The sequence below is a fragment of the Phaethon aethereus genome (genome assembly GCF_964289735.1).
Source record: "Phaethon aethereus genome assembly, chromosome: 2".
Lineage (NCBI taxonomy): Eukaryota > Metazoa > Chordata > Aves > Phaethontiformes > Phaethontidae > Phaethon > Phaethon aethereus.
Genome location: NC_138582.1, coordinates 30,889,307 through 30,916,735, shown reverse-complemented (window position 1 = coordinate 30,916,735; position 27,429 = coordinate 30,889,307). Strand labels below are relative to the sequence as shown.

General features: G+C 40.7%; 1 protein-coding gene across 1 annotated transcript; it reads left to right on the top strand.

Moving 5' to 3' along the window:
* The first annotated feature begins 1,399 nt into the window (after window positions 1-1,399).
* Window positions 1,400-19,366, top strand: LOC309417133 (carbonic anhydrase 2). The gene is made up of 7 exons (XM_082014578.1): window positions 1,400-1,551; window positions 2,109-2,306; window positions 12,691-12,809; window positions 14,098-14,190; window positions 14,948-15,010; window positions 16,053-16,208; window positions 18,512-19,366. Exons 1-7 carry the CDS (start codon window positions 1,518-1,520, stop codon window positions 18,629-18,631), a joined length of 783 nt encoding a protein of 260 aa, XP_081870704.1. The 5' UTR covers window positions 1,400-1,517; the 3' UTR covers window positions 18,632-19,366.
* Window positions 19,367-27,429: the final 8,063 nt, after the last annotated feature.

Genomic DNA, 27,429 nt, shown 5'->3' with positions numbered 1-27,429 from the left:
GCTTCTAAATAACTTCGGTGTAAATAGTGTTGTCTTCCATTTCCATTCTGTGGTCGCTAAATCATCTTGAGCAGAGGCATGAAAATGTGAGGGGACACACACTGTGTTAATCAGTAATAAGCTTTAAATATATTCTGCTTATACTCGAAGGAGTCTGAGAAATGCCTTTAACTTTTATAAGCAATTTCCCAGCTGGTTCCTTTTGCTATCAGCAAAGCAACCACATTGTATGAATAGACTTTTCTCCTCCCTCTTAACAAATAAAAACAAATGACACACATCTTACAATGCTGAATGTAAATGATGGAGTCATTCTGGTGATGTTATTCTAGATTTACAATGACCTCACTGACACAGAATTTAGACCCCTGTGGTCGGACCACAACAGAACAAAATTAAAACCGTATTTCAATAAACCGTCCTAATAAGAAAATAGGATAAACTAATATTACATTTACTATGTCACTCTCATTCCAAAAATTGCTTAGGGCAAGAGGACACATAAAAGCCTTCAAAAAGGAACGTTCGCACACCCACTCGGGTCCCAGTTGCTTCGCGGGGACAGCCAGCCCCGCTGCAGCGCGAGGACAAGCCGGCTCGGCACTCGGCTGAATCGGGCCGTTTGTAACAGGGTTGTCAAGGTCTGATCCCTCCCGCCCTGCGACAAAACACCAGAGCGTTGAGCAACATAAAAACATCTGAAGTATGTATTGCTCAATTTTATGCTCGCAAGTCCATCCTCGGGAGCGGTGGCTGAACCACTCTCACAGTAAGTATGTATTTCCTAAACGTTGAGGAGTGGATACGAGCCCAGCTCTTCCCCGAAAGCGAGCAGAAAAAAATACACTGCCAAGTGACAAGCAATAGCGTCCTGGTCCTTCTGAAGCGTGACCGGAGCTCCCCTAGGCTAGGCGCGCAGATCTCCGCCTCCAAATACCCGCTAATCCCCTCCAGAGCGCGGCACCGGTGAGACACCCCTCGCGGGGCGGTAGGGGGCGGGCGCGCCCCCGCGCCGCTCCCCGCGGAGCTCCCTGCCCCAGTGCCGCCGCGCCTCCCCCCACCCCCGGCAGGGAGCAGCAAGCGATCGCGGTGCCGCTCTCCCCCCCCGCCACGCGCGCGCGCGCACTCACGGCCGCGCGCATCCGCCCCCCGCCGGCGCCCGCCGCGCAGCCCCCGGCGCCTCGCGCAGCGGCCGGGCGCCCGCAGGTGCGCAATGCGGGGGAAGGCGGCGGAGGGGAAGGACCAGGGGGGGCGGCGGCCGCTCCGCCCGGCCCGGCTGCCGGGTGCGGTGCCGGCCGGGCCCGCCGCAGCTCCGCGGCCGCGGCAGATCGCGGCTTATAAGGGAGCGGTCTCTCCGCCCCCAGCGGAGTCTCCCCCCGCCCTCGCCCGCGCTCCCCACCCCTTCCTCCGGCCGCGGAGAAGGGCATGGAGTTGGCGGGAGCCTATAAGAGCCCCTGAGAGCTCGCTGGGGCCACGGCGCTGCGACAGCTTCCGCGGACACGGCCGCGCCGCGCACGATGTCCCACCACTGGGGGTACGGCAGCCAGGACGGTGAGTGCCCGGCGGGGCCCCGGCGCGGTGTGGGACACCTGCGGCGGGTCCCCGGGAGCAGCGCCCGGCCCGCGCCCGCTGCGTGTCGCACCGAGCCCTTGCCCCGAGCGGGAATGAACTCGGTGGCGGGTTTTTTTCCTTTTTTTTGGCCTTTTTTTTTCTTTTAACCTTGAGATGCCACCTGCGCCTGAGCAGCGAGCCAGGCGCGCCGCCCGGTTTGCCTGGAGCATCTCCTGCTTTCCTGCCGTTCCTTTACTTCGGTAACGGCGCAAGGAGGAGGGGCGGACCGGGCGCTGCTCCAGCAGGACGGGGTAGCCTCTAGAAGGACTCCCCGGTAAAACCCCAGCCTCAGCCTCCGGGGCTCAGGGACTGCCGGGTCCCTGCCTTGGTCCCCAGGTGGGATTTCCCCTCGTCTGAGTTGCCAGTACCGGCAGCCCACACAGGCGACAGTTGATGAACGGCTGGTGCCAGCGTTCAGTCCTGGAGCGAGGCGTTGTCGTTTACATCCCCCGAGCTTCGTGTCTCGTCCCGCTGAGCTGCTTTACGCTCTCTTGCAGGACCCGCTCACTGGCACGAACACTTCCCCATCGCCAATGGAGAGCGCCAGTCGCCTATTGCCATTAGCAGCAAGTCCGCCAGGTACGACTCCTCCCTGAAGCCTCTCAGCTTCAGTTATGATGCCGGCACAGCTAGACACATAGTCAACAACGGGCACTCCTTCAACGTGGAGTTTGACGATTCTTCTGACAAGTCAGGTGAGACCTCATCTTCGTGCACTGGGGCGGGGGTGGGAGAAACTCCTACAAACATGTCTACTGAGGCCATAAGGTTTTTTAAATACAATAAAATACCAAAGTGTTTTGGTTTCAGTAAGGTCAGGATTCAGCCCCCCAAACGGCTCCTTTAGACGAGAAGGATACGGAGCTCCTATTAGCAGAAAACTAAGCTTGTCTGGGCAGTTTTGAGCTGCCCTGCTCTAAACTCCAAAGAAGTGAGTTGCTTTACATGTACTTAATTCAGAAGGGCTTGGGTAAAGCTTAGCTACGGAGAGGAAAGAAAAAGATGATCATTTGACAAGAACAATTTTAGGCATAGATCATCATAAACTACCAACAAAATGGTTAAAAGAAGAGGCAAAATACATCATAGGAAGAAATTTGCCTTAAAATAACAAAGGCTTACAGTTAACAACTCGAAGTAGAAATAGTTTGGAAATAGTTCTGTTGGTTATCAAAATATTATTTCATATTTCTGAAGCCAATATGCTCCCAGGTTAGCACAGAAACAGAGGAATGATTAGAAAATACCTTTGTTCTTCTGCAATTTAAACAAGTATTATCCCTGACATTTATTGACGCTGGGCTTTCTAGATAAGGGTAATATATCTGACATATTCCTACATAGTTTGCTAGCAGGCAGTCATTCCACAGCATCTTACTGTTCATCATACTGTATGGTGAAATTAAGCACTGAATCCTGCAAACCTTTCAGTAATCCTTACCAAAAGGAATGGCCACATTGATGGACAGGCAGACTCCAGGCCGCAGTTGCAACAAGGGTTTTGTAGGTTGTCTTTAATTGTACCTTTTCAGATGGCTGAATTTGCAGAAATCATCACCCAGCTACAATGAATGTGCCTCAATTTTTAATTTAGACAGCAAAAACAATCTGCTGTAAGTCACTGCCTTCTCTAGACAGTGCCTGATTTAACTTGCTTGAGCAAGTGCCCTATTTTTCCTAAGTGTTTCAGCCAATGCTGAAAACAAATGATCCATGCCTATTAAAAATGTGGAGTTTATGCAGGTAATGTAATATAAAAGTATAACAGACATTCAGCATTGCACTAAGAATTTGACGTTGTATTTTAATTGTTGTCTTTATACTGAACGATATTAAATAGTCAGCTATAAGTGTTCACAGTCATATAAGTACATGATATAATGTATATATCATGGTTCATGTCTAATTTACATAAAGCGTCCACATTAACATTTATATGGTTTAAAAAAAAAAGGGAAAAGGTATTCTGACTTTGTAGTGTTTATTTTTCTGAAGCACTGAGAAGCTGAAGGAGCTGAGTGCATGTTCATTTTAAGAGTGTAATGAGGAATAAGGTAAATGATTCAGAGTACCAAAAAAGGGATTATGTTTTCACCAGATACATGTGAGTCTGCTCTCACTGTCACCCTGCTCTCACTGAGCCCTAAGGAAACAGGTTCAGGTCCTCACAGTATGACAAAACTATTATGTATTCACTTTGTCTGTGCATAAGCTTGGAAAGACTGTGAAAATTAGGTTGTATTTGGTAACTTGGGAGGAAAAAATGGCAGGAACATAAAATAATCTAAAGAAATGTCTGTAGGAAGAATGCCTTTTTATGAAAAAAGTCAGAACCAGAACATCTGTGACAGGGATCCTCTGACAGATACGGAGTGACACAGCTTTCAGAGTGGGAGGATAGGGGATGCAAGTAGAAATATTCTCAGTAGCTCTATTAGTGAATCAGAAACTGGTTATTCTTTAGGAAAAAAAGCATTAAACAGATCTCAATGAGGCCAGGTAAGCGTGGATGCTTCAGTATCACACTTCCTACTGAAAATTACAGTGCATAGAATCTACCTGGCAGCACAATTAATGGCTTCATTTGTATGCAGTTAACTAGGTAACCTACTTTCCTTACACAGAATAGAGCCGTCTGACTTGACTGTGCTTGATTCGCTCCCGTTTCTGAGTTTGAGACTAACTATAATGTGCGTATCAGATTCTTGGTTAGACATCACGCAACAGTCACAAGGAGAAACTGTGTGAAATTATGTGATGTGCTGGTGTGTTTTACAGAAGACAATAGAACAAAATCCTGTAAATACTTCCCACAGGCTATAGCGCGTGCTCCTATGAGCTGTCCCATATGGAGTAATGGATTATCTGTGGTAGTAGGCACAAAATAAAGTAATAAGATCATTGTGTGCAATTACTCATGTCTGGAAGATTATTAACAAAGGAGTAGATCCATTCATTTAGAATCTTCAGGCTCATAACTAATGACACTGAAGTAAATTGAACAGCAGTTCTAGGTATTAATGTCCATTTGACTCCTGCTCTTCAGGGAGTTCTCGCAATAAAAAAATACAGGTAGTAATAGTATAATAAAAATAGGTAAGAAAGCTAAAATACATGTTTGGATAATACTCTTGAAAGTAGTTGTTATTTACTTCTTTGATTCAGAAAATATGTAATGTGAATGTTGTTGATCACAACTAGATATCAGAATATTCAAAATTTTGTTTTTAAATATTTTCCCCTCAAATAGAAAGCTCCTTCACCTGAATGTATATCTGTTACATTATGTGTGTGCATACAAGAATATGTAGTATAAAGCTTCTGCCCATATCAGTGAAAAATTAAAAATCTAAAAGAAAAAATAGGATTTTTTAAAAATCATATTCCATATGATTCCAACATATCTATGTTCTTAAGTATAGTAGGGATATAAAATAAAAGTTTAACTTTGTTTAAAAAGTTAATTATGTGCAATTTATGTGACTAGTGTATCTTCACAGAAAAAAATGCTTTCTTCTGTGGTCTTAGAAGATCTCTTTGCTAATAGGTGGAGCTTTAGAGACATAAGTCTTGATTCAGGTTGTAATTATGCCTATGATCTATACAGTTTTCTCTTACAATGATGTTTCAACAGAGAAATGATGTTAAAAGTTTTGTGATAGCTTTAGAACCTAATTTCCTTGTTAATTGTATTAGATATGGTTACATATTACTCTTCGTAAGCAATTTCCCCCAAATCTTCTATTTCAGTTCTTGTAGTACAGCCTTTGAATTTCTTGGGCTATGTGACAGCTGTTCTGTTCCAGAATACAGTTCTTAAAGGCTCAGTCAATTCCCAGAGTGAATCCCTTTCTTACTTCACAGTTGCTAGAAACGGTTTACGGAAAGAAAATACGCAAATCAGCATTGCCATGTTTATGAACACTTTTTTGTTTGCTGAAATTCCGTGATTTTCTCTTAGATAAAAGGATGCCTTCTGTCTTGTTTGCTTGCAGTCTTTTGGAATGTTTTCTTGGACTTGCCTGTAGAAAGTGAACAGTGAACTTCCTCTTCCTTAGTTTCTCTTCTACTTCAGTTCTTGCGGTTGCTTTCTTAATTCTCATGTCCACTGTCTTTTAATAATGGTGAAAGTTCAAATATTTGTAGACATTCGTCTTTAAAAATTTCTATAACTTTAAATAAAAGCAAAAATTCATTATGATAAAAGTGTCACTAGGAATAAAACTACAAATTGAGGTTCATCCACTCTTGTATCTGGGGTCCTGACCTTCCATATATGAGTGAAGCAAATGGTGCTGATAACCTTTAAATTATAATAATGCACCTTATTTTAGGAACTTTATAGCAAAGGAGTATCTCATTGAGGGTACTTATTTTATCATATTAAACACTTTATATTATAATCTGCTGTGAGGACAAGTGTATTGTTTCACTAACTTTAAAAGATGGAAGTAAACAGTGACTTCTCAGAGCTGTAAAGCCACAGGAAGTGACTTTGCTCAAGAAAACCTCAAGAACCCAAAAGAAGATTTTGTAACATACTTACCATGTGTTCTCTGTGTATGTTTCCAGGAAAACTTTTCAGAATTCACCTAAAAGCTGAAATTAAAATGGGAAATTCTCACACCAGTAGGCACTGTATCAGTATTTTCTGATCATGTGTATGGTGAGCTTATAAAAGGAAGAAGTCAATCAGCAATTAATTTATTCCATAACAAGAATGTTAAAATACCATATTTTAGCTGTAGTATCTGACAGAAGCGAATTGCAACTATGGTGTAAGGCTCTAGAGACATTACTAAAAGTATTGGTAATTTCTGCTGGTGGATGGGTCTCTTAATTACTTCCTTTTCCTTCATTGTTGCTGAGCTAGAGGTAATACTGAAATCCAAGATAGAGTCCCAAGTAAATCTGATACTTTTGCAGATATTCAGTCATAGTAGAACTTTAAAATTGTGAGGAGACCGGGGGAAATGAAAATACTGTATTGACCTTGGAACTAACACCCCTCGGGAGACTTTCAATTGTTGTAATCAAATACGTTGCCCAATTCTTCCTATAATTGTAAATATTAATGAGGAAGCTTCAACTGTCTTGAATTATGAGTTGCTGTAAACAAACCAATTTATTTTGTTATATTTGTTGTTCAACATCCAGTGCATTAGCACTGCTTCGTTGGCAGTGAGTTACTCTGAAAGTTGTGCCACTGTTGCTCTTTTCCTACACTTCTGCCTCAGCAGGTAAACTGAGGAAGAAACACCCAGATCTGCTGTCCTTAAAGCACAGCTTTTAATCCAAGTCACTGCCACTGGGCTATTTTTAGGCTTCCCAGCTCCGAAGATGTAACATTAGCTATGCTAGAATATTGCATGTTATCAGTATGCAGTGGTGGGTTGAAGGTCCACGATACAGTATACCCTGAGCCGTGTGCTGACCTTCTGAATCATAAATCAGGGAACTGATTGCTTACAGTATTCGGAGACCTGCCCGTGTGTGGCAAGTACTTTTGTGCACTGCTTGACTAAAAAGTCAGAGATCCCAGAAGGTGTGTGATTAAGTCATTCCTCTAGTGAACTGGGATGGCCAGAAGCTGCAAAGCCTACGTAAGCCCGTGACTTGAGAATAGGTCTAGTCCTTCCAGGAACTGGAGAGGAAGATGAGAGGGCTTGAGATCAGTCCTTCATGTTTCAGGCCTTCATGTCTTTGCAGAGCCTGAAAGTGCCCTTCTTCGCTTATGTCAACGTTTGGTGATTTTTCTGTTTGGTTTTTTTTTTTTTTAACATGCAACTTCTGAGCAGAAATTTGACATGGATTGCATGTTTTAAGAATCATGACAACTTCCTTCCCTTCTTCCAAATTTTTCCTCTGGAGGAGCTTTTAGTGGAAAACGGGGAGAAACTGGTCGGCTGTTATCAGCTAGAGCCACTGAGACGAGTTTATTTTTAAGATGTAATGAAGCCGTGTGCCAGATGTCACCATGACTACTCCTCCCAGCCGATATATTTGTTCATTTACTTATAGACGTGGGGGACTGCTGTGTACTTAGACGCAATGCTCACACCTTAAGTTTGTTCATTCTTCATTAGATCTCAACGTGGTATGAGCACCATGTCCAATACACAATTTTCAGTACTATGAGTCGTCACTGAGATTAGTATTATGGCTATTACCATCAGGAATGAAACCAATTGTTACTTTTAAGAGAATTTTAATGCTTCCAACTCAGTTCTTACACACTCACTGTCAGCTCCTATGGTGTGAAGGAATTGAAGGATTGAAGACTGATTGGGGACCCAGTACAGCACCTTACGACTCTCAGAGAATCTGCGTTTAAGAGACTACATGAGAAATAAACTCCACTGGTCACAGGGAGTGGGAGGAAAGTTAGGAACCTAAATGACTTCGTATCCTTAAGCAGGTCGGAGTCGCTCTGGCTGCTACCCAGGCTGGATGAAATAGTTCAGCTGAGGTGAATCAGAATCACTGACCCGCTGCCGATACACACGTCTGCAGACCTGCTGCGTTTTGGCAGATGTTTCACTCTGGTCTATCTCTGTGAAACATCCTTGTTGCCTTATCAGACTAACCCTCTAGCAAGGTCAGAGTAGTTTGTGGTTTTTTTTTTCTTATGAGATACCAATTACGTAGTTTTTCACTTGGTGAAACCCATTACAGATGTTTTCTGCAATTATGATCCCTACAGTCAGATGCCTGCGTGCTGTCTTGCTTTCTTGCTTGTCGTGATACAGCGTCCTAGGAGGAGTGTCTGAAAGAGATAACATAAAGAAAGAAACATCTCACAAATTGTGACGCTCTGTATTCCACGTTTCACAGGAGTGACAGCTCACCCTAACTGAACTCTTCAGTTTGTCAGATGGGGAAGCCCATCCTTGCATAAGAGCACAAGGCTAATCCCTGAGCATCCTTGTAAGAGCCTTTTTTGTGCCATTAATAGTGTATGGTGCTCAAGATTTTTTTTCTCAAGTAATGCTTCATTTACTCTGTCTCCTTAAGGCCTGTTTTCTATCATACAGATGTCTGTGTATACACAAAAGCTTACAAAACAGTAACATTAATATATATACTATGCATATATTTACATACACACGTACCTACAAAGTCATATACATGTGCACATCTACTGTAGGCTGACAGAAAATCATGGCTGGCTTTATGCCAAAGCAATGTGTGTGCAAGAGGGCTGTCCGCAAAGGTAGATGCTTGAAATCTCGTGCTGCTAGTTTTTTGTCTGGTGGAATCTCAATTAGAACTAAATTTCCCAAGTTTGGAGCTCCAGACATCTGTTGTGCTGTAGTGGATCCATTATTTCACCTACTGGAAGGAGCTTTGCTGTCAGTGATTTCCATTTGAAGAATATTTTCTCATTCTGCATTTTCTCAGAGTAACAAACTTTGGAGTAGTATTTTTCTTACCACACTAATTTGTATGACAGGAAGGAATTCATTCTAACTCATAAAGCGATCTTGGTAGTTCAGCTATTTCGATTGTTTCTTTGACAGGTTTATTGCCTTGGTGAGATTTATTAGTCTCCTGCTCTGTATAGAGAGAACATGCCATAGGAGGTAACTAAATAACAGTAATTCCATAGTATTCCTGCAAAAATTCACAGATGCGGATGCTGCCACTTCCTGAAGAAAAGGCATGAAGTGGCCCACAGTATTTTTTACAAAGCTGCCCTGTTCTATGTGGGAAAGGTAACTACCCAGTGACTTGCCTTTACACAGAATGGTGAAGTGGTGTGGCCTCAGCAAACAGCTGCCCCAGATGCAGCAAAATGCCCTTTGATTTCTGTGTGTTTCCAAATATCCTAAGAAAGTGTAATGGAGACAAACCAAGTTCACCTTCTTTATCCAAGAAGTCCCACAGACGTAAATGAAACAGTTCATGTGGTTATTTGACTTTCCAAATTAGCACTGCTAATACTGATGTTCACCTAATTTAGAAAATGTTATGAGATCATTTAATAGCAGTGCAATATAATTACTGGATGTTACTAACGTATAACTTCTCCAGTAAAGAGTAGAACATTGAGAACAGTTAACATTTTTTAATCTAAGCAAAGTAACTCCAAATTTGTCTCACTGTAACATTTCAAATAGCTGTCAAATAGAAAAAAAAATTGCATTTTCAAGCTGTCGCCTGTTGGGCTGTTACACATCTATGGAGACCAGGTTACTGACATTGATTGCGTTGAGTAGGATGAACCTGTAAGAAAAGAATGTGTTTTCCAGGTTGGCTGGTGGTGTCTTCCCTTTGCAACTGAAGCTGTGCTGTATAACAAAAGGGAGCACAGCTTTCCAGGGTGGTGTACACTAATACTAATTTCAAAAGGAAGGTTAAAAAAAAAAGGTTTCAAAAAAAGAAGGGAGCTAATGATGAAATACTCAAATATGGATCAGAATTTCCCCATCCCTCAAAAAAAGGGGATGGAAAGGTTGGACTTTTATTGTCAATGTGGCCTGAATTGATATTCATGTTACATGGGACAGAGAAGTTTTAGGTGTGAATGTTGCTCTGATTCTCGATGAACTTTTACTTTGCAAAAGCAGGTGGTGTTTATTCATGCTTAAAAAAAACTTGTGCTGAAAAAAATGAGACTCTAACATTTCTACTTTGCCTTTTGAGTTTAATTTTAAATTTTACTTCTTTGGAAAGTCTGAGAAGTATTAAAAAATAACTGCTTAATGTAGGCTAGAATAAGAAGGGCTGTTCTGTAATTAAGCCTGCTGAATTTGTATTCATTTACACTAATCTAATTATTACTTTCTTTGAATGCTCTGCTGTGAGTCAAAATAAACTAGTGCTGGATTTGAGAACCACAGAATGAGAAAAGTAAGCAAAAACTGCAAAGAAATTTTTCTGCATCTTTTGAGTTTTACGAGACTATAGCAAACTGTGTAGAGAAATAATACTACAAATGGATTTAAGAAGATTGCATGGTTCTGCTTTTCAGCATGCTTTCCATTGATTAATAATGGCAGATTAACCTGTGCTGCGCTAGTGCTTTCTGAGGTTGAGGAATGATGGAACCTCAGTCCATTTGTACCTGCAACGAGCAAGTCCATTAGCCAAAGGAACTGAAACAGAAACATTGCAACTCCCATGGCATCATTTTTAAATAAAACATGATATTGTGTGGATTAAATGATTTTGCATCTGTGAAGACATAGCAACCAATTACTTCATTTTCAAAAGGAACTAATGCACATTCACAGTCGCCATTCTGAAAAAAAAATTCTGGTTTTTAGTCCTGTGCTTGAAACTGTTACGCTTCTTGGCAACTAGCATATGCAGAAACATAAAGGTAGAATAAGATATATTCCTATTTCATTACTTTAAGTAGCCATTCTTCTTTGTATCGCATAGCTTGGCAATAGGTAGGGCAAGTCTTGGTCTGCTGGCTGTTCAGCGTTGGCTACGGTATGGGAAATTACAAAAACTACAGTAGAACATATATTCACATTTTCCGAATAGAAATACATGTTGGGAGACTTCTAAATATATTTACCAAAGCAGGAGCCCCAGGCAAATGCTAAATTTGTCCACTGAAACCAAATTTTGCATGTGTAAGGCACACCAGTGGAAAATAATGTGTTTTATATAAATCTTGTATTTAATTTCCATGTATTCCAGTATTTTAGTCAAATGCTTCTCACCCTATTGCCAAGTATCCACGGCTGTTGTTGTCTGTGCTTGCATATGATCAGAATTATTCAAACCTGAACAGGCAGTAACCTTTTCCTATCTGCATTTGATGTATGTTTTCACACATGCACGTATTGTGATAATGTCGAGACTCATTGCGGACTGAGAGGAAAGCATCTTTACTCCAAGGAACCATTTTGTTTGTGGCACCTACACAGAGCACACTTACCTGTAATATCTAATGTCAACACTCTTCTGTGACTTTATTGTATGTATATATACGTATGCGTATATATAGAGGGAAATTGATCTCTAAGATATATAACACTTCAAATTAGATTTAAAAATATTTTTTATTTTTAAATATTAACATCTTAAATATTCAATTGTGAATTGAGATGCTTAGCAAAAAACCCCCAACCAAACCACAAACCAGTGTGAAACCTTGCTCTAATAACTTATATAAATGGCTCTATTTAACAGAACTATTTGTTATTGTTCTGTGCTTTATGCTGCACTGGAGGAGACATTGTGCCTTGAGCATTTTGCAGTAATAGGGCTTGATCCTGCAGATCATAATGGTGATTGGTCACAGTTTAAGTACAAGGTTAAAAACTAACAAGCAGAATGAGGGAGCTCAGGGGAACTCGTATAATTGAAAGTGTGGCTGGGCACTCCACTTAGAGCAGTCACATAGCAGCAGTAATGTCAGGTAGTGGAGAGCATAACTAAACACCTCATTTCCAATCTATATTTTTAAAAAAATCTACCTCTGCCGGCATTGCCATTCTCACCACCATTTTTAAAAACTCATTCTGAGGAGTAAAGGATGAGAGGGACAAGAGATTTGAATTCACATCTCTGCAATGACTTGCACTGTGCCTAGTGCTTCATCTTGCTGCAACCCATGGCTAACAGGTGTTTAGGTTTAATTTGGAACCAAAAGCATTTTACGCAATCCAATCCACCACAGGATTTGCAGGATTAAGGCCTAAATAGATAAAGTGTCTAAAATGAAGGGACTAAGTACCTGAGTAAGTGAAAGATGATTTGGTCTTCAAGTGTACTTTCATAGAATAACTCTGCATGGGCCTCTTACAAAGGCCATTCTTGGCCTTTTTTTATTTATTTGGTGACAGAAAAGTTGTCTCCCCTTGTCACCTGTAATATTAGCATGCCTGTCAAATTGCTAATGAGACACCCACTGCAAAGTCACTTACGGTTTTACAGGTTTATTACTGATTGTGGCATATTGCAGCAGTGTACCGTTGAGGATGATCTGGAGTAGCATGGCAGCATGCAGAGCAATGAACTGTAATTCACTTGGAAGACTCGAGATGGATGTTCCGGTGTGAAATGAGACTCGATAGCAAAGGTTATTGGAGATGCTAATGGAGGCTTTTTGCTTTGCAGTGCTGCAAGGAGGAGCGCTGGATGGAGTCTACAGGCTGGCACAGTTTCACATTCACTGGGGATCCTGTGAGGGCCAAGGGTCTGAGCACACTGTGGATGGTATGAAGTACGATGCAGAGGTAGGATACGCTTTACCTTCTCCAGTCTTTTGTGTGTAATGATTTTTTTTTTTTTAATTAATTTTCCACCATGGTAGCAGCTTCTCTATAAATCTTCATAGGGCAAGAGATTGTGGGGGTTACCAATAGAAGATACGGGTATAATGCCATCCCAGGACCTAATCCCTGCAATAGTAGAGATTAGAATTGGAGGATTCTTGTAATATTTTTTTTCACCTACTTCACGTCAAAGAGACTACAGAAGCAGAAAAAACCACATTAATTATCCATGTTTTTTTTCCCTGCTTTCTTGATGACTCATGAAAATTATGAAGAAATAGAGTCGTAGCACCTCTGTACATGCTGTACACCCCTTTTCCTGACTTCAATTTTTAACATCAGAGACATTTAGATAAACAACAGAATAATTTGGGGGCAGACCCTTTCATCTTTCGGTAGCAAAGAAGCAAAGGGAGCTGTAAAGAGGGCAGGTAGCAAAGTGAGACCTTGCAGGCACTATTTGTAGTATCCTTAAGACTCCAGATGTCCCGTGGATCACTTAAGACTCTGTATTACAATCCCATTACAGAAATGGAGTGACTTTAGTGCCTCACATCCCACCTTTTCTTGTCCTTTGTTTAGAAATTTGCCTCCGGATGCTGTGACAGACTTTAACCCATTCATAAATGCATATTGACTGAACAAACCTGTGATTTGCATTGACGGATAAAAGAAATGACCCCACAAATTCATTGGCTCTGCTGCTTTTTCCATGAGATAAAGTAGCTTTTGTCTTATCCAGGAAACTTGCCATTGCCTTACATCTGTTCACAGTACCATAATTACTTGCTCAACTCATTTGCAGGTGAGATCTGTAGTTAATGGCTCTTCTTCCTGACACTGGACAATCATGTCTTCTAGTGTTGGTAAGAACTCCAGGATACATAGCATTAAAATACTATATCAAAATCCTGCAGGCTGCATGCAGGAAAAACTCATGTTGAAGGTAACAGGAGTTTCACGAGATTAAAAGCAGAATGATACAACCACAGTTTGCATTTAAAGCTCATCTGGGAATAAGAGTGAGAAGCAAAATTAAATGCAAGACAGAAATCTCTTTGCATAAATGAAACTTGAAAGTAGATGAATGATTCAACAAATTCTTAACTGTACACAAAAATTTTTAAATCTCATCAGTAAAACACCATCTGCTCTTAATATTTAACAAATTATTTCCCTGCATCTTCATTTGCAAAATATTGTGGATGGAATAGCATCTTCATAGCGCTCCTTGTTTTCTTGCTCCTAGCTCCATATTGTTCACTGGAACGTAAAATATGGTAAATTTGCTGAAGCTGTGAAGCATCCTGATGGTTTAGCTGTGGTAGGCATCTTCATGAAGGTTAGTTAAACTTTTTCTTTTGTATTATTTGGATGAGTCCAGTATGTTCATTGTGTTGCAGGGGGACCTAAGAGCCTAAAATATAGAATAAAGCAGCATTATGTTATACTGCATAAACTCGTAGCAAATTAGATGGTGCTCCAAATTCTTGGCTTTCCCCACATATAAAAAATCATACACCAGCAATGGAGTATGTTGCCATTACTGTGATGGCCCTATAGCAGCACACATCACAACGGTGACACTACCATAACTCTTACCAGTGAAAGGTGATGTATGTAACTGACACAGTTATGTGTGTATGAATCTGCAGTAGGACCAGCCTAAATAACAACTATTTTCCTTTTCCTGTCATTGCTAAATGTCCAGAGCATTTTGTCTTAGTTGAACTGTCTTCATAGTTAGTTGGAGAAGGTGATTGTGCCCCAGCAGTGTGCACTCTGTCCCGCACTCACTGTATTTTATTAGGAGGGTGACTTCTATGAAAAAAAGAACAGCTCAAGTCCAAAAATAAATCCACACACAGTAAATGAAAATAACTTTATTCTGTCCAGTGTCCTTGGCTGACCCATTTGTGCCGACTGTCAACTGGCAAGATTTTACAGAGACGGTTCCAGTCGCTTTTGCTGTAATACTGCTGTTACGTAATGAAATGGTGCTGGGAAAATGTATTATACAATGTTTCCTTGAGAGCTGTAACAGAAAACTAAAGGTATCATGAGAATGCATGGCTGTTTTCTTATGGTTTGTGTTACAGGTAGGAAATGCCAGGCCTGAAATACAGAAAGTTGTGGATGCTCTGAACTCCATTCAAACCAAGGTAATATTTGTTGTCTGTGTTGAATGACACCAATCATAACTGTGCTGTGTTGTCTTCTTCAGAAAGTGGATTTTTTTACTTCTTCCCAATCTGCTGCATGTATAAAAGTAAAACAAACCTTCCTGCCATCTGCACTGATGCTCCTGTAATCCTAAATGCAAAAGAGATTCAAATTAAGTTGTGGTAGAGGGCAGGGAATACTACAAACGGTGATAATTTTGTATCTCTGACTACATTTCTCTGTCTTTTATCTGCATTTAAACCTGTAGGGTAGGATTCATCTTCCTAATCTAAACTACTCTTCTAGGTGCCCTTTCTAGTCAGTGGTGACAGATGCAAAAGGCACTTCCCCTCATCTCTGCATCTGTGGGATAAATTTCCTTCCTCCAAGAGGGCATGCATCTTTTGGCTGTTTCTAGAGAGAGTCCAGATAAGAATGTTGATCAGGAAATACAGCTTTTAGGAGAAAAAGCCTTCCTGTATTTTACATACTGTGTGAAGCGTGTATGTGATCTTAATGAGCTGAGTAATAAGAAACTAAAAGGACTTACTGGGTAATTAGGTACCTTCATAGTGAGTAAAGGCCTGTGCCAATGAGAAATGTGGACAGGAAAGGTAAAGAATGAGACTACGCTCTCCTTTGTCATCAGGCTCCCTTTGAGGTAAATGAATGTTGCCATTTACTGCAACGGAATCTCCCAACAGATCTCCCAGGTTCTATATTTCCAGTACAATCAGTGTACATGGCATCTGAAATCTCATTGTTCCTTCGAAGCAGGGCCAAATCCTATCTCTAGGAGCAAAGAGCATGAATTCAACGTTTGAAATGAGAAACGATGTCTTGAAAGTCTTGTAAGAAATCTGTTGCTGAAAGTCTTTAATCCCAAAAGTACTATGGGAGGCACTCAACACTTCATGCCAAACACCACTTCTGCCTTTCTCCAAACATGGAACTCCCCGTAGGAGATTTTACTACTGCAAGCCCAGCATGTGTGTGTGGTCTCTCCCCTGATGTTAGCCCAACCTACTTTCTTTATTGTAGGGAAAACAAGCTTCCTTCACAAACTTTGATCCTACTGGACTGCTTCCTGCATGTAGGGACTATTGGACATACCCTGGCTCACTGACCACTCCTCCACTGCTCGAGTGTGTGATCTGGCATGTTTTGAAGGAGCCCATCACTGTCAGCCCTGAGCAGGTAGGTCTCCAATGGATGGTGCCAGTAGATGCATACTGGTGTCGTATTGATTTCTTTGGTTCAGCCCTCCTGGTGATCTTTGAAGTGGCAGTTTATGTTGCTGCAGAGTAATGCAGGGTATTAGCTAACATGTGCAGTTATGCAGGGTATTAGCTAACATCACATGTCAAAAATACATATCTGAAGTGGTTATCCTCTTCTGGTAGGACTCTGCTTCTATGTGTGCTGTAAAATGTAAGGCTGTTCTCCATTTGGACACAGTCCAGGGAAAATTTGGGGTTTTTTTTAAATATAATCAAGGCTTCTGGAAACATGGTTAGACCTACCATGTGGTAAAAGTCTGAGAAATTTGTAGCATGCATGAAAGGACCACTTGCACATGCAGAGTTAGTCTAGCATGTACATGTGCACATCACCTATCTGGATATGCTTGCCCTGAAAATTACCGGGTTTACCAAGCATCTGAAGAGCATGTATTCTGCATCCAGTCTCACACCATAGATCTGTAGTTGGTTTGTCGATCTTCCAGCATTTCCAGGATGCAGAGCTCATTTTATAAGGACTATTCAGCACAGAACAGACTGGGAAATCCCACGCAGAATTGTGGCAATCCTAACAAAACTGCATTGTTTGGAAGAGAGAAAACTTGCAGATTCCAGAAGCCTGCTGCCTGAAAAAAATCCTTTATTCTGTTGAGCAGCTTGAGTCTTCCTAGTAGGAAGGAGCTCATGCAGGTTAAATCGCTCCTGGCCCTAGCTTTCTGCACCATCCATTAATGAAATTACACAGAGGCAAGGTTCCATTCTCAGGTTCTCATCTGTGTACTTGGGAGATATAAACAGAATCTAAAGCCTATAAATATAAACTAGTCCTGAAGGGCTTTAGTTTACCCTTCAAACTCTTAAATCCCTTTTATCAATGGCAGTCATGCTAACAATATAGACTATGCTAACTCTAGGGGTTTTATTCAGCTGATGTGAAGAGTGCAAATGAGCTGTTGTGGGACTTAATGTAATGAAAGATAGATTAAATGACAAGGAAGAACTATTGGAAATTATAAGTATAGCAATGATTACCATTAATAAACTGCAAGGGAGCATTAAAGTTGACACTATTTACTTATTTTAAACTACTGGTATTGCTATTGATAATCTGAGGTTTGCAAATATGGTTTTATTATAGGGCAGGAGCCTATTCACCAAAATAGAGTTGTTTTTCCTACTACACCTACTTTAAACACCTACAAGTGATAAAAGACACCACTTGTTTCTCCCACACACGCCCCTCCATATTACCATTGATGTTTCAAAGATGGATTTGAGATCGAAACAGTGTGTGTGGCAGCTTGCCTCTTCATTCCAAAGCTGATCAAAACAAGAAACCATAAAGCAGAGTATTGACATTGGGTTTAGTTGAATTGATTCTCCAAAGATAGGTAAAAGCTGGCTATTACATCAGGGTGTGGCGAGCCCGTTATCACTTGCTGTAGTGACGCAGCAGTTCCTGGCACAGGTTGAGCTCCGAACTTTGTTCCAGTCGGTCCTGAAGGTAAAGTCCTCTCCTGGGCTGGTCACTGCTGGAGGCCTTCCTCCTTGAATGAGAGAAAGCCTGGCATGCAGGCCAAAAATCCTGTATCCCACCTACATATTTCTGTCAGCAGTTCCAGCTGACTCTGTGAGATCACATTTGGGGTGGTTTATTGTTTTGGCACAGTCGTCATCATAGTTTTGGAGATGCCCTCTTAGACATCAAGGTGCTTTTAGTACATCAGACTGTGCAACCAATTTTACTTTAGGAACAAACACTAAAACCTTACTGTACGCTTGTATTGATGTCAGTATTTGAAAATCAAGATATCTTGAATTAATTGGGCTGCTTTGACACAAGGATAAGGTCTTTTTTTTTTTCTTAATTACAACTGGATTTAAAATACCCTATTTTCAAAAAAAAAACCAAAACAGTACAACTTGCAAAGGATTCTGAAAGGGATTAATTTCAGATCTGGATCAAGGACAAACAGCTCTTTGTCCACAGAATTCTGAAAATCTATTTCTAGGTCCTTGATTTCTGTGCTTTCTTAGTTCTTCATGCTAGGAAATTTTGTGGATAGGAGAGCCTGTGTCAGGGGCAGGAAATGTGGATGAAGTGCAGAGACACACATGGGTGGTGATGCCATCTCTAGACCATTAGCGCTGGTGAAAATTTGAGTTGGACCTCTGGCTCAGGCCCAAGGTGTATATAATTCAAATAGTCCTGCTGAAACAAGAGTATGCATTTGAGGATGTTTGTGTCTTTTTCCACAGATGTGCAAACTCCGTGGCCTTTGCTTCAGTGCTGAGAATGAGCCCGTGTGCCATATGGTGGACAACTGGCGCCCATGTCAGCCTTTGAAGAGCAGAGAAGTCAGAGCTTCCTTCCAGTAACCTCAGCACTGAGTGTGTTAGAAATTGCTGTGTTTGTGAGGAGCCCCTTTTGCTAAGCACAAATCAAACCTTTGCTATGTGTGCTCTGGCAACATCTTGTTTCCTAGATCTATTCTTTCTTTCGCTCTGCATCTAAAATGCCAGCTAATGAAATGTGAAATGCTCTTGGCCAAATAGGAAAGGGTTCCTAAGCTGTGGGGTTGGGGCAGGCATGGGGAGGTGGTGGCTGTGTGCATTTTGGTGACTTACTGCAACTGACACTTTGGTATAACAGTATGTTGGGAGAGGATATTGTGATAGTGAAATAAGCCATTTTAAGAAACCTCATCCACAGGTGTGATAGTAAACGTAACTAACGATAACTTGAAGCTTTCTGAAAAGCACAGGAATACAGAATATAGGTATGATTTAGGAAAAAAAGTATTTTAGGAAAGTAAAGCAAAATGAATATTGAGAATTAGACTTCTTAGATTTTAAGAAACTGACATGTAAATATTTTTGAGACTGTTTTACATTTTTACCCATGCTATCAACAGCCTTGATTATGTCTTAATGGTAGTGTTGGATTTTTTTAATTAAAAATGTCCTAAATTAAGTATTATCTTTAAAAGTTGTTATTACCATAGAAATAATACAAAATATCTTTTCATTGAAATAATATATGCTCTAAGTTAAAGAGGAAAATAATATTGTATTTTAGATAACTTCTCTAATAAATCTACACTTATATTTTTGCTTCCATGCTGTTATTTTAATTCAGCAAAGGAGACGCTAATCTGTTTGCATCATTGCATATTGAACGTAATTACTAAACATATAGTGTTTTGGGAATTGGCTTCAGTGACACTGAAGATGAATGCAAACCTGGGAAAATTTTCTCTAAGTAGCTCCCTGATAGACAACAGAAGGAAGTGTTAGTTTTGAGCAATTACTACAAATTATTATCAAAGTTGACTGCATAATAAAAGATCCCCTCACATGAATTTTGAACAAAATCATACTGAAGAATGGGCTTCTCCAAAGCAGTTGCTTAAACATTGCCCTTATGTGACAGCCCAAAAGCAAGGTGCCTCATCTTTATGCAGAACATCTATTCAACCTGTTTTTCCAACTAGACCAAAACTTTCAAGACTGTCCCCAGCATTTGCTTTTTAGCCTCACAGTATGGTATCATATGAATGATTTCAACAGAAGATTTTTTTTTTTAACAGAAATACTGCTAGGCAGACAATAGCTTCCAGTAACTTTCATTGATGGATTCTTACTAGCTGATTTCCTGTGTTTTCATGAACACATATGCAGTAGATACCTAAATATAAATCTGTTCTAGATACACAGGTTCCAAACAATACCATAAGGGGTTACTCTCCTTCTCAGGCTCCTGGCTGTTGTGAGACAAGCCATCTTCAAATCGCTCATGTCATTGGATTCTGGTCCTAGTTTTTAAAGCAATTTATCATGAGTTTCCTAGCCCATCAGGGATCACTTTGTAATTTATAAGTTATCACTTGGGCAGGTTAGGTTGTGAAACTCCTGGGATCTTGAAACACGTGAGAAGGGAACGAAGCCTTCCCAGGGTACATACAAACATCTTTAGAAAACTCTGTCAAATCTCCTCCTTTGAAAAGCTTTTAAAACACCATTTAAAACACCACACTCCCCACCAAAAAAAAAAAAACCCACCAAACCCCAAAATAGAAAAAGAAAGTGGTCCTTTGCCGCAGGTCATTTGTTCTAAGTTCAGCTTTTTGGAATGGAACTACAAAGGTACTTACCTCTTCCTACAACGACTATGCTGACTAATTCAGGTTCTTCATGTTGAGTGGTTTGAATACTTTTCTGACTCTATTCTCTTTTCTATTTCTATTATTTTCTATTCTTTATATTTATTTATTTATATTATTTTCTGTTCTTTTCTATTTCTATTCTTTTCTCTATTCTCTTTTCTGACTGTGTCACCTGTGGGCCTGACTGCTACATGTGTGTCCCCTAAACAATGCAAGGGAGGTTACACCTCTAAAATTAGAATTATAGATCCAATACATTGTGGCTTAAAGCTGCTGAAGCAAGCCAAGAGGAAACACCTTACAGAATCACAGGATGGCGGAGTTTGGAAGCGATCTCTGGAGGTCATCTGGTCCAGCCCCCCTACTCAAGCAGAGCCACCTGGAGCAGGTTGCCCAGGACCATGCCCAGATGGCATCTGAGTATCTCCAAGAATGGAGACTTACTGGCATATGACCCATCTTATTTCAGCAGGTAGCACCCTTTTGCTGGAGCTGGAGCAAAGTGCTTGTTAGGAGTCACAAACATTAAACTCTTTCCTGGATATATGCATATATGCCAGAACTTGCTCTTGGAGGTGGCAACCCTGCTCTTTGCCTAATGTTTACATGTTATGGCACTCCTAAAATTAAAAACTAAACTATGAGAGCCCCAGATTTTCAAGTTTTAAACCCGTATCTTGACAGCTATGGTACCCTGAATACTAGGTCTTATTAACTGGCAATCTCATTGGTACCTGTGCAGCTTAGGTGGTATCCAGGCTGACACGTGACAGAGAATGCAAACTTCTGCCGAATGGCTAGGGTAAAAACCTGGAAATGCCTGTGAAGTTCTAACCATTGCTGCAATAAAGTTTCATTCCATAAATAATAAGTAACAGCAAAGACAACATCAGCCATATATTTATCACCTTGTTTGCACACGCCTGTTTACCTGGAATATTGCCAGTGCCATATGTTTGCCTTTGCTGAATATGAAGTACTTCTGTATTCAGCCAGACAACGCAAGCTGGTGTTCATAAGTCATATACACAGTGTACAGGAAGAGCCTGCTGTATGTCTTACCTGGGTGGTCTCCCAGGAAACAGTGGTGGTTTGTTTTTTTTTTTTTCTTTCTTTTTGAGTGAACCAACTTAAAGAACCACACCCTAAAATCCTCACAAAAACACCCCTCCGGCACATAAAATGGTACATGGGCTTATCACAAATTCACACTTTGCAGTTAGACTCTTGCGCAATGGATAGCCTTTTCAAGGAAGACATATATATAAAGGCCAACCCAGAAATAAAGAAAAGTTTCCCTGGCGTTCATGATCCGTTTCCTGAATGGTGAGTTCAATTAAGATAAAGATGAATAGAACCATCCAGTTCTTCCTGACCTCTGTTCTCCTTCACTATTTGCTCCGATTAAGAGGTTATAATTAGGTCTTGCAAATGTTCCACTGCAGACTTAAAACAACACCCATTCTAACATCACATTCAGACCTGTTTCAACTGGAAAACTGTTTCTGAATTCCTAATGAGAAAAAAAGAGACCACTTTGGTCATGGAACAGAAGATGATCCACTACAGGTAATTGTGTTACAAGTAGGCAGATCTGATTAAAGGGAAATTTATTTAGAAGAAAAAAAAGAAATTAAAGGAGGCTAGTGTGTTAATTTGAAGTCATTGTAAGATACTCAGCCAGCACTTTCATGGGGGAAAGAGAGAACCACGTTTACTTGCAAACTGTTCATTTTGCACAGTTTTTGATCTTGTCTCACACTTGTCTGCCAACTCCATGTGTTCTAGAATGATTTATGATATCTCCACTGCTATTTCTAAGGGTTGGATGTGTCCTAATTGACATGGGTGGGTAGACTCTGATTAGAGATGTCCCTGGGAAATTGTATAATAATGGCCTGCATAGACTCAGCAATATTTATAGAAGTCCAGATAGTTTATAGAAGAGTATCACTCACTAAACTACAATGTTAGGATTTTCTAACTCTTCAAAGAAAAGCCCTGCAAGCAACAGCTCTGTCAAACCTAATACTGTAGAAACAAGCAGTGATGAAAGTACAGGCCTCCTCTTCCAAACACATGCAGTCACCTCGCACCCGGTGGCAGTTGCTTACACTCAGTGTCTGATACATTTTAAGTCTGTTTGGCAACTGGACGCTCCACTGCTGTCCCCCCTTCCCCGTTCAGTACGATGCTAAAGGGCTGTGCTGCCCTGATGCCATCGATGGTCCACTCAGGCCATGAGATTCCCCAACCACCAACTTTCTAAAGGTATGAGTGCAACGGGTGCATGTCTGAAGGCGTCATGGCTCCATACCAAACAGTGAGAGGTACAATGACAAAACTTTTCAGGGATGCCTGACTAATTTTAGACCACAAGTCTTGCTATTTTCTATTCCAAAACACAAACCAAAGCCATTTCGGGTAAGACCCCGTCACAGGGTGGATTAGAGTGTAGTGATTCCCCAAGCTGTCATGTTCATCCAGCATTGAGCTCTTCAGGATGCTCACTTTAGTTCAGACCTCAAAGCAATGTAGCTACGTTGCCTAAGCTGATGGACCCAGATTCTCAGCAGAGCTCAGTACTAACATGGTGTAGCTGTGTTGCTCCTAATCCCAGGATAGAGTCAGTTTTGTCCAGTGAGGTTGTCAATGCAGTGACAATAAATGTTTATTAAACAATAAAAATATATCCTCAGGATGTTTTGAAAACCACAATATATAAGCCCTGTTTTTATAATCTTGTGTAGTTTGAGGTATTGTATATATGTATGACAAGAGGCAGTCACTGCTCTTTTGAATTCACACCCTGAAACTGAGAAGAAATACATTGAGACAATATGCAATAAACAAGTGATTAGAGCAGACAGGTCCATATTAACTACATATTTTTCTTGAGTAGGTTTTAATGAGTCTTGTAACATCACTCAGTATTCAAGGATCTGCAAAATTTGCCGCAAAGTGCTGGAATAGAATATACTATTTCCATTGGAAGGGACCTACAACGATCATCTAGTGCAACCGCCTGACCAGTTCAGGGCTGACCAAGTTAAAGCATGTTGTTAAGGGCATTGTCCAAATGCTTTTTAAACACTGACAGGCTTGGGGCATCGACCAACTCTCTCAGAAGCCTGTTCCAGTGTTTGACCACACTCTTGCTAAAGAAATGCTTCCTAGTGTCCAGTCTAAACCTCCCCTAGCGCAGCTTTGAACCATTCTCACCCATCCTATCACTGGATACTCAGGAGAAGAGATCAGCACCTTCCTCTCCACTTGCCTCCTCAGGAAGTTGTAGAGAGCTTATGACCTCATTAGGTCACCCTCAGCCTCCTTTTCTCCAAACTAGACAAGCCCAAAGTCCTTAGCTGCTCCTCATAGGACATTCCTTCCAGCCCTTTCACCAACTTTGTTACCTTCTTCTGTCTGGGAAGCCCCAAGATCAATCAGGGAAAAAAGAGTTTGTGTGGCACTTGGGTGCCTTGGGCCAGGGATAACACGGACAGAAATCTTTGTCTGCAGTGCTACACAAAAGGTGTCTCTGTCAGACATGACAGATATGCCAGGGCTGACAGGTTTCACAGAAAGCAGAGCTAGGCTCTCTCTTCTGGACACCGATCTACTAGCCCAAAGGCCAGGTCCAAAGGTTCAGCTTACTCCAGTAAGGTGGGAGGACTGTACCTGCAAGGTTCATCAATGTAAGAAGTGGAACCCATGACCAGTAAGGATCCTCTTTGCTGATCATGTGCCACCCCATATACAGAGGAAAAAGCAGTCTAGTCTAAGGACTCACGGGACCTTCTCTCCCACTCTGCTCCACAGCTGGGCCTCCTCCAGTGCATCTAAGCAGGGAAGGACAGTGGAAGCAGAGTGCCCTTTCCAAAATAAAGGAGGAAGGATAGCAAATGAACCTGTTTTTGCAAAACTGTGTAGCAACAGAATATTTTTTTTTAGTTACTCAAAGGTCAGGAAAGAACTTCCTCTTCCTTCTGCCTAAATTCCTCTTCAACCAGCTGACTTGAACTTGGTATAAGAAGAACATGAGATTATTTAATAGGATGATACTCACATCAGGTGATGCAGGATATTGTAATTTGGATGATGCATCTCTTCATCACTTTCTTGATTGTATTTCTTCCAAAAGTCACTATAAATAGTCTAATTACATTTTTCTGAAATGACTGTCTTAAATAATATATTCCTTCAATCAAAATCAAAACTGAAGGGCCTCTAGATACTTGCACTGAGTATGTCTTTGGATTGTTTTAGTCATTAATAACCATGCCCTGAGAAGGAAAATAGAAATATTAAAGAAAACAAGAGCAGCATTTTGCAGACAAAAAAAAAAAAGAGAAAAATAAGGCTTGAAAAAATACCATACTCACTCAGAATGTGCTCCTGGGAGACATTTGAAAGGACAGCATTTTGCAGATCAGCTTAAAAGAGGGTGGTAAACATAATTTCCTCCTACTCTCTGTAGAAGTGCATCAGATGATTGTCTTAAATGCTTTTTGACTAGTAATGGAAATCATACGCAGACGGCATTTTGAAACTGAAACATTTTTAATTATTTTAAAAACATAAACAAACACTCAATGAATGATAAAACCTACAGATGAAAAATGCAGTAACCCCAAAATGAGTAAAATGCCCCTCCTCTGGTTTCTTAAATGTCATGTTCTGCTCTGCGCTTCTTTCTCTGGGGTAGAACTTGTCATATCATCAAGGGTGTGGAGGAAGCAATATAAAAAATTAGGGCCTCATCATGAAAACTCTGATGTGACTAATCACTGCATGAGTAATCCCATCCATTAATCGAAGTTCAATTGGCTTGACACACTCCTTGCACAGGAAAGACCATTTTCCTTCCATGAGGAGTGGGGTTAGGAGAATGAATACCTGAAAGGTCAGGTGTCCTGTTCTTTTGGATTTCAGTTTAGGGATTTATCCTGAGGAATAATGGGAAAGGAACAAGATGGAGGAATTACCTGTAGTAAAGGTGGCTGGAGGAAATGCTCTTCATTTTTCTTCCAGTTTCACAGCGGTTCCCCAAAGATGTGAGTGTGAAACGAGGACTGCACTTCTCCCATTAGCATAGCACATGCATGGAGGGCTATTTTCAGGCCTCATACTCCAGGTGCCAGTTTTGAGCTTACAACCATTGTAGTGGCTAAAGGACAAGAAAACCATGAATGTGCAGGCTCCTGCTTTTCAAGGCTGCCAGAGTGCCCTATAGAGTCAGTAGAGAGGTCACCAATGAAGTGCTATATAACAGATGGTCTCTGCATGGACTCAACCTCCATACTAGGAACTTGACTTTACAAATATCTTACAAGCTCACAGTCTGGCAGGTAGCGGGCTAAACACAGCCTTGCTGATATCTCCTTCGCCATTTGTCGCTCTAGAGATGGCTTCTGTCTGAATGGAAGTGAGCTGGGCTGGTGGGACTGTTCATGTGAAGAAAGCTGACCATGCTCTTAAGTGATTTGCAGGATCCAGCTCTTAATTTCTGTTGAGTAAAGTTCTATTTCCATCTAGCTATCTAATCCTTGTAAAGTCCCCAGGTAAATGGAAATGTCAGATCATTCCCGTGTGAAAATCCATTCTTATTTCTCAGAGGATTTTGCAAGCACTGAGCAGCTATCTAGGTTAAAGGAAGAGAGGGGACTGTGAAAATATCTTTGCCTTTCAGAAAGAAAAATAGGAAACAGGAAAAAAGTCTAAGCTTGTGGAATATTGAGATTATTTTCATTCTGACAAATAATCATGTCAGTGTAATAATGACCTGGTCTGTCATGCAAACACCATACTCTGTTTGTTTAATAAAGTTGTATGATAATAACAAAATATATGAATAATGTTTTGTTAGACCCTGGGCCTCATATCTAACTACTGCAATATAACTGGCTGCATGATAAATATCAACCCCAAAACATAAGAAAGAAAAGCTTTTCTTCCTTCAGCGTATTGTGCTTTCAGTAATATAAACCTTTGAAAAAATGTTTATTTTTGTTATTCTGAGACCTTTTGTCTTAGAGAGGATATGAAATAGAAAACCAATATACCAATTAGCACCTAAAACAAATAGACCACATCAAGCCAAACCAAATATTGTGTATTTAGTTAGTAGTTGCTTTATCTTTGTCTTCAACCCTTTGCACCTTGATCAAAACTACTTTTTAAAGCGTTCACTACTAATAATAGAGAAAAACTGGGTCATATGTCTGCTCCAGCAAAAAATACTCTGCATTTCAGACACTATACATTTGCTTATGGTTGCTTATAGGAACTAGAGCTTCCCACTAGGGTTAAAAAAAAGCTTTATTGAAAGATATTTCAAGGACTCAAATGAAGCTAATTGCCCAAGAGGCGTAGGGAGCCAAGTAAAAAACAGGCCTGTCATAGACAGCCATCACTCCCAGTCATCGCATTCCCAGTGACTGAAGAGCTAATGACACCAGACTCTCAGGAAACTCACAGTCTGCCAGCTTGATTAGGTGAGACAGCAGGTCTAATCTGCATTTAATGAATGATTCAGGAACAGCTTTAAGAGCCTAACTTTAAGGTAGCAAGATATTGGCAGAAATAGGCACATGCTCTATGCACATCTTGTGACCTAGCTAATTATGGGTATCTGAAAAAGTTATTACACTTCTTCATCCAGTTTCAAAATCTGTTCTCTGCTTTTTCTGCCAGCTAAGAAAATCTATCACTTTGTTAAAACTTATGCTATTGTGTAAGCTGAGGCTAGAAAATAATGAGATAAAAAGGAAAACTGTCTAAACCTGTTATTTCTGCAGTGCAGCGTAGGCAGACAGTGTTATTAGTGTGCATTCACAGCGACGTCTGCTAATCAATAAGAGGGTTTTGACCTACATTGGACTGAACAGCCTAAGTAAAGAGTGCTAAAGACATACAATCAAATGCAAAGAAAGAAAACTAAACAACTATAAAGAGAAAATAAGGACATTTTCATTACTTTTAATCCCAATAGTACTTTCTCTTAAGATAGGG

Coding starts and splice junctions, on each gene's coding strand:
- LOC309417133 (XM_082014578.1), top strand. CDS start 1,518: ATGTCCCACCACTGGGGGTACGGCAGCCAGGACG. Junction 12,810..14,097: donor GTATGAAGTACGATGCAGAG/GTAGGATACGCT, acceptor TCTTGCTCCTAG/CTCCATATTGTTCACTGGAA. Junction 15,011..16,052: donor TGAACTCCATTCAAACCAAG/GTAATATTTGTT, acceptor TCTTTATTGTAG/GGAAAACAAGCTTCCTTCAC.